At 39.9% G+C, this 7,898-nt stretch overlaps 1 protein-coding gene across 2 annotated transcripts; it reads right to left on the reverse strand.

The window, feature by feature from the left end:
- Positions 1–1,295: 1,295 nt before the first annotated feature.
- srsf9 (serine and arginine rich splicing factor 9) lies at positions 1,296–7,327 on the reverse strand. 2 transcript variants are annotated; one of them, XM_080863243.1, is made up of 5 exons: positions 7,172–7,327; positions 3,775–3,951; positions 3,429–3,598; positions 2,294–2,466; positions 1,296–2,205 (listed from the first exon to the last, which is right to left on the reverse strand). In XM_080863243.1, the coding sequence occupies exons 2-5, from the start codon at positions 3,930–3,932 to the stop codon at positions 1,981–1,983; spliced, it is 726 nt and encodes a 241-aa protein (XP_080719369.1). In that variant the 5' UTR covers positions 3,933–3,951; positions 7,172–7,327; the 3' UTR covers positions 1,296–1,980. The 2 variants fall into 2 exon arrangements, with proteins under 2 accessions (XP_080719369.1, XP_080719370.1); XM_080863244.1 differs by lacking the exon at positions 7,172–7,327 and having other exon boundaries at positions 3,775–3,977.
- Between the last annotated feature and the right edge of the window lie 571 nt (positions 7,328–7,898).

Genomic DNA, 7,898 nt, shown 5'->3' on the forward strand with positions numbered 1-7,898 from the left:
AGGCCTAGCCTTTAGCTTTCCCTGTGGCCTTTCACTTTTCAACAGATTTTCAGACCTTATTTCGCTGCTTTTAGATGGATGGTTGTCCGATATAGATCCAGGGTCCTTTGATAGTGGAGCAAATCTGTTCTGCAGTTTCACATTCAGTTGTTTTGGAGGTTTGTTGTTAACCTTCCTATTCACGGTTGTCCAGTCCTGTTTCCTCCCGTATACAGGGGTAGAAGAGCTTCTCTGTCTCTGAAGGCCAGTAGGTTTCAGAGATTTCAGCTCGCTGTGCCTTGCCTGTGATACGTCCTCCCCCTTCCAGGAGACATGATTTATGTCTTGGTTTTGCACCAAGACAGTCTAAGGGGGGATTATCACTTGAGGATTTATAATAATGCACAGAGTCTACTTTCTTGGTCATGTTATCTGTGCTCCTTAGCTGTGTACTAGCTTGCTCATCGCCATTGTTTTGAATCAAAGGCAAGGTTGTTTCATTTCCACACAGTCCATTTACCTCCACGTTTACTTCTAAGCGATGAATTTTTGTCTCCAGTACTGCAATCTTCTGCAGGAGGCTGTGGTAGTCATCTGTGGAGAGGGAAGGCATCTTGTTGCTAGTTAGCCTAGCGGTTAGCACCTTTCCAGGCTATTGAGGCTGCTCGGTGCCCAGACGCTGTAATCAGGCTTCAGCTGTGTCTAGGCCACAGACACACGGAGCGCTGAGGACAAGGTAACCATAAAATGTTGCTGTTTCTGTTAAGAACACTCTAGTCCTAATGATCTACAAGTGTCCAGAAGTTATCGCAGGTAAGCTCACACGGAAAAAAGGGAAAAAATCAGCATAAAAATCAATATAAGAAGCAAAGCATTCAAGAGCAAGCTGCGTTAGAGGTCCAGCGTGCTCCATTAAACCAAACTATTTCAATATCAGCATTGATTTAGTCATTGGAAGCACAGGTCTAATAAAGTAACCTCAGGAATAATCATATTATTGCATACGTTTTCTTTATTTAAAGGTTATTCAAAGGTTATCACCCTAACTAATCGACTAAGCAAATAGACTACTGGCATAGATGTGACTGGGAATAAAACCGCAAGAAAAAAGGAATAGTTGTCCTTTGTGTCTTTTTCATGTTATCCAGTTCATTATTCTAGTTTGGGCAGAAGCTGAATAGACAATTTTTCAACTTTGAACTGTTGATTTCTTGGAATCTACTCCACATTTTTTTTTTCTATATAAATTATTACTGCAGATTAAAGAAGGGAAATGTCTTCACTTTAAGTACAGAAAAAAAATGGAAAAGAAACTGTCACAGTAAAAGTTTGCATTTTATTGGTAAAGAAAACCCAAAAACGATAGAGATGCATACAAATTATAATCTACATTTAGACCACCTCGGTCAGCGGCCTACACGTACAAAGAAAAACCCGAAAACAAACCCAAAGGACAATTAAGTCTCACAGTCAACGTGTTACACTAAAAGGGTTCACTAATTTTACTATACTGATTAGTTTTATGGGTTCTTGGTTTGGCCAAACAGAAAACGCACCCTTTCATACTTAAAGCTACTAAGATGTGACACATGAAAAATAAAATTACGTCAATTCAAGAAGCAGGACTGCAGAAATGTGTACTTTGTTTTAAATGTTTGACATCGCACTCCCGAATTTCTTTATAAAAGAAACCTCCAATATGTTACATAATGGTCAAATGGTTATCTCACAAAAAGTTAACACATAATTCTGTTTCCGGATAACGTATGGGTGTTTAACAAACAAAAAAACTCCCCCTAAAAACAAGACTGTGGGGAGGAGCAGGTTGTTCAGGGGTTCCTGACCATGGAATGTTTTTAATCAAGAAATAAAAATGGTGTGTGCTATGAGGAGGCCTGAGGTTTTTAAAAAACAAAACAAAAACAAAAAAAAATAAAATGTAGAATTACAAAAACAAACCACAAAAAATAATCATCCAATTCCTCTAAATGATGCGACTTTCTACCGATAATGACGAGGTGGTGGGCTGTGGTGTGGCGGAAGGTGTCTTCTCGGAGGTGGGCTATGCCGTGACATAGCATGGCGTGGGGGCGACTGGTAGCGCGCAGGGGGAGATCTTCTGTTATAGTAAGGAGAATAGCGACCTCTGGATCTGGAACGGGATCGTGATCGATCCCAGTTGGGAGTACCTCTTTCCTCATACACACGGATATAAGCAGTCTCCCCCTAACAAGAAATAACGAAAGAATTACACGACATCAGCTGCAGTTTATCATCAGAGGAACGATTAAATCTCACCATCACTAACACTAACCTGATGTGAACGGAACTCTGTCCCATCCAATCTACGCAGTGCATACTCCATGTCCTCTCTACGGAGAAATTCCACTACACCCTCTCCGTCACGCTGCACATCTGCAAAACAGACATCTCCTGCTTCCCGCATGTGATCCTTCAGATCCTGCCAGCTTCCAGATGGTGGCAGTCCTGGAACAGGAAAAGACTAAATGATGGTGTGGACAAAATATACTTCCCTGCTTAAATTTACCTGACACTTTAAACCTAAAATCTTAGCAGGAAAGGGTTTCATTATTTCTCCAAAGTGCAACTCTTTCTTTAATTCATTATTTTTATACAGTCTGACCTTTACACCTCTTGAAACCTAAAGAAGATGGAGAAGTGGAAGACTTTGCATTTCCCCTGCCTTTAAATTGCTAAAAATGCCAGGAATGACACAACCTGGTTAATGTTAAAACACTATAAAGCTAAGACCTGGATTTGTGGTCTGTCTAAGGTGTTACCTATTCAGCACCAAGTGTTAATTTACACTGTCTTTAATCATTAACACTTTCCATGCACAGCAGTTACTTATTAATGCCAAACCCACAGTTGAAAATACTGAGATGGTCAATCATCCTTATAACCAGTAGGAAAAAACTAATTGACTTTTTCAAGTCTCCTGACTGATAAGTCCACCCACTTCTCCACCCAGTGTTTTAGGTGAACTACAGAAACATTTGACAAAGCACATAACATAATTAATGATACACAATGACAAAATGACACCTACCATCACTATAGCCGGTGTTTGGGGTTACTCAGCCAACATGACCGGTTTCACTTTACTGTTTTGATTTTCATGACCTCATCCACTTAGTCCCTTTGACTTCCAATCCGCCATGAGAGAGAGAAACATATCTGCCTATGACTCATGACGTCCTCAACTAGTCCCCTTGTCCTCCAGTCCGCCATGAGAAAGAGAGAATGATCTGCCTACGACTCATGACGTCCAGCTACCAGTCCCCTTGTTCTCCAGTCCGGCATGCGAATGGGAGAAAGTTATCTGCCTAAGACTCCTATGTCCACTTTCCTACCAGTCCCCTTGATTTCCAGGCCGTACCGAATGAGAGAGTAATATTAATTGGCTACGACTCATGGCGTCCACCTACCAGACACTATGACCCGGAATTCAGATCTTCGAGTTGGGGGTCCAAATCTTCCTCTAGGTGCTCCTCCACCACCTCCCATTGGGCCAGGTTTAGAACGGGGATACTCCACACGCAGCTTGGAGTCCCCATATCCATATCCATTCCTTCCATAGACCGCATCATCTGCATCCCTAAGAGAAGAGAGCAAAGAACTCCTTACCAAAGTACGCCTAGCGGACAAAGGTTGGATATCTTGTCTCCATCCATTCCCTGCCGGCAGTCACTGGAGACGATATACCACAAAATTTATGGTGTCCAACAAGGAGGAGTGTGATTCGAGTTGCCAAAAACCATCCGCAAAACTCACCGTGGGTCTTCAAATCGGACGAAGGCAAAAGGGATAGTGCCTCTATTGTTCTTCAATTCTATTTCACGAATTTTTCCATATTTGTAGAAGAGATCCTCAATGTCTCTCTCCTGGACATCCATGGGAAGATTCCCCACATAGATCCGGCCATCAGACATGTTGGCTGAGTAGGCGACACTGCTGACACAAAAGAAGGGGGGCACCTGCAGACTTTTAGAGATCACTTCTTGCTTTCACAAATAGCTGTGGAAGTGGTCCTTAATCATATTCCTAGTCCCAATCCAAAACTTAGTCCATCCGCAGACAATTCCTTAATTTACACAAGAATAAAGCTTTAAAGAAGGGATGAAGCCGTGATAGAAGTAAATGATGGGCTCAAGGAAAAAAAAAATGGCACAGGACTTCGGATCCAAGCCTGAAAACTTTAAAAACACAGTGTAATGAATGTCCAACCATTTCAGTGATTACAGATCTGTTCTCTTTAAAGTGAGATTATAAGCATACTGTGGGAAAAAATGTAAAAAGGTACTAACAATTACCTGTGTGTAAACGGTAAATGAACTGATGCTTACGTGTTTTTCTACTCTGCTTTTTACTGCAAAAACAATATTTTCTATGCCTTTAACCTTTTTGTTTTGTTTTATGTGGATTAAGCTAGCATGCAATTCTGTGTGTACTAAAAAAATTTATTTTGCAAAACCTTTTAAAAAATGTCTTTATATTTTTCCTTGGAAAATAGGAAATATGTGCCAACCTAAATGGAAATTTAAAAACCGTATACAAGGCAAAAATGTCTGTAGAATTCTAATGACCTTGAAAGTCAATATTTGTTATGACCAACTTGATCCTTGAACACAGCCTGAACTCTCTGAGGGATGTTTTCTTAAAGTAGTCTTCAGGAATAGTTCTCTAGGCTTCTTGAAGGACATTCAAAGCTCTTCTTTGGATGTTGGCTGCTATTTATTCCATTCTCTGTGAAGATGATCCCATACTTCTTCAATAATGTTGAAGTCCAGGCTCTGGAGAGGCCACTGTGTTTTTCTGTCCAGGTATGTTTTTACTGCATTGGCAGTGTGTTTGTTATCAGTGTCATGCTCAAAAATGAAGCCGCTAACAATCAGCTGTTTTCTGATTTTACGTTATTTTCTGTGTTTATCATTTCACAAATTTTTCAAAGAACTCCAGCCAACACCACTGGCTGAAATACAGCTGCAAACCATGACAGAGCCTCCACTATGTTTTACAGATGGCTACAGACACTTACTGTTGATGTACTGTGACATCCTCCTTTCAACCAAAAACTTCAAATTTGGATTCCTCGCTCCAGAAGACCTGTTGCTACTGATTTTTAATCCAGTCCTTGTGTAATTTGACATACCTCAAACTCTTTCTCCCCTTTCTCTTCCCCCCTGTATAAGAATGGCTTCTTACAGCCATCCTTCCACTGAGACCATTTCTGTTGAACCTTCAGTGAACAGTACATAGATCACCTGAAGGTCCAGATGTATCTTTCAGGTCTGACACAGTTCTTTGGTGGATGGATTTCTTCAAGACATGACCTTCAGATCCTGTAGATATATATATGCATATTTGGTGGGGGTAAGATTTGCCACTTCTTTGGCCCTCCAGTTTCCTCTCTTTTTTAAATGGACACACTGAACACCATGCACAAATTTCAACTAAGAGCTCTTTGGTAATCACTTTGTTGGTGCCTAGATACTATTTCATGTCTGTCAAACTGTGTTATTGTTGGTGTTTTTCATGAATTCAACAAAAGAAATAGGAACACCTGTGTTTTAATGACATGCTGATATAATACAGTGTCAAAAATACAATTTTAAACTGCTTCTTTGTTAAGTGTATTGTTATCCATAGACATAACACTATTCAAAGAAAAACACTGACTTTCAGAAAACCTGGAGGACTATTTCTCAAGACCACTTTAAAAATTACAAGGAAGTCTAGCTCAAAGCAAAATATAAAGAAATGATGGGCAGCGCAACACTTTCTTATATTTCTACTTGTAAAAAAAGGGAGCCAATAATATGAAAATTGTTTGACGCTTAGTTGGGAGGGCAGACCTCCAAAGCAGCACAACAATATGGAAAACGCATAAGAAAACTGTTCCAGCTTAATGCAGCTCAGCGACTACAACCATGCTATGAAGGTAGGTGATAAAGACACATATAGAGCACTCACTAGTTGCACTCCATATGACATGCAAAATAAATGGTGGATGAAACTAGTTAAAAAGCTCCGTTTCTATTTTATTAGGTTACAACACTCCAAAGGGTCCTGATGAGCAGTTATGCTATCTTTTCACTTCAACTTTCTCAGGAAAGCACCACGCCACCGGCTGTTGGTCTTACATTTGACATATACTGTGTAACAACTAGTCTATTGCAGTGCTGCTGCTGGCACCTTGTGGCAATAGACACACAGTTTGAATCATGTAGTCCGCGATCTATGACGGCAGCTCACTGGAAAAAGGCTAAAAATTCAGATTGTTGCTTTTACACCAATAAGTGCTGTATTTTTGCCCATACTATCACAAACATAATTATTACAAAATTACTTTGAAAAATCGCAATATTATCATGAGACTGTCGCCGTCCAATGTGCATTATTCCAGACTGACACTACTATTACATTTTTCTGTAAACTCAGGCTGGTGATTTTAAAAGCTGCCGCATAAAATTTATATACAAACCCAGCATTTTGAAACAAAATGTAATATTCATAAAAACGGTGTTTTGGTGGCTGTCATACAGCTGCTAACAGGTGTTTTCCGTACCCTATACGTTTACCTGGACTTGAAGGCGTTTCCGGGGCCTTGAAAACCCCGTTTAATCGAGCAGTTGCTGAACCTACCAAACCTGTTTAACGTCCCATAGCTGAACAACTGCGATCTGACCTCAATTTAATCTAAAATTCGAGAGCTCCTGGTTAGCATTACCGCTTAGACACTACAGTCCAGATTCGTTCCAGCCATTCAAATTTGGCTTTGCCCTAAAATATCACAGTGGCTACTGCTAAAGTAGTCATAGCTATTGTTAGCAACAGGCGGCTGTAAACGAGGGGTTGCTTACATTAAAAGCAGTTCAGGTATTTTCCTTTCTTTCTTTTGTTTTTTTTAAGTCTTGTAACACGGCCTCTGGAGTCGACCCATTCAACTTGACCTTTATATCTAGAAACTAACCCCTAGCTTATAATTTGCACACCAGCAATTGCGAAACCAGCGCAGTCCCTTTGTTGGTAACGTAAGGTCGATCAGCGAGTCAGGCTAAAAAGACTCTGGGTCGGCTACAATTTGCTAATATTTATCGCTTTCAGAGAGCGCATAATAAATGCATATGGTAAAAAAAACAAACTTAAATTAATAAATGTCTCTGATTACCTTTTAGAGCAGGTAAATGTGCCTGTTTGTAGAATTAATGCAACCAGTTAGCACACTCTGCTGCTTCCGCGTAAGTTAGCACATTTACGGGAGATGGCTGCGTTCTTCTTCTACAGCTTTTCATTTCCGGCAGACAGTAGCCACTGTTACATCATTGCTGCCCCCTGCTGCTGGGAGAAGTTGTGGTGACGATCAGTGAGCAGCAGCCGAGCGTTACAATAATGTTTGCTTTGAGAGGGTTGTTGGAGCAGTAGAGAGAAGATTAGAAGAACACGTGCGCGGTGTCTTTGTGGACCTAGAGGAAATATATGATAGAGTGCCAAGACAGGAGTTGTGGTAGTACACAGGAAGTCAAGAGTGGCAGAAAAAATATATATATGTGAATATGCACTTGACTTTATAGTTGGTCTGAGACTTACTAAAACAAACAAACAAACAAACAAGAAAAGGAAAATAAAATAATCAATTTTTCCCCTAACCTTAATTTTGAGTTATAAAGTCAAGTTTTGAGATGACCAAAAAAAACAAAAAACAAATAAGCTTTTATACGAAACTGAGAGGGACTAAAATTGAGAACACTGACTGCTTTATTTTGTAACACAAACTAGTTCTCATTTCTATCCTCTGAATTAAAAGTTCATTATTAATTTAATTTTAATAGAGAGAGCGAGAATATCAACTTAAAATCTAGAAAAATTTTCACATTACATAAAAGCTATAAACTGAT

This window comes from Rhamphochromis sp. 'chilingali' (assembly GCF_963969265.1).
Source record: "Rhamphochromis sp. 'chilingali' genome assembly, chromosome: 2".
Lineage (NCBI taxonomy): Eukaryota > Metazoa > Chordata > Actinopteri > Cichliformes > Cichlidae > Rhamphochromis > Rhamphochromis sp. 'chilingali'.

Excerpts from the sequence above, each read along its gene's own strand:
- srsf9 (XM_080863243.1), bottom strand. The coding sequence starts at position 3,932 with ATGTCTGATGGCCGGATCTATGTGGGGAATCTTCCCATGGATGTCCAG. Across the intron at positions 3,599-3,774 it reads GTCCGATTTGAAGACCCACG|GGATGCAGATGATGCGGTCT; the intron begins GTGAGTTTTGCG and ends CTCTTCTCTTAG. Across the intron at positions 2,467-3,428 it reads ATTCCGGGTCATAGTGTCTG|GACTGCCACCATCTGGAAGC; the intron begins GTAGGTGGACGC and ends TTCCTGTTCCAG.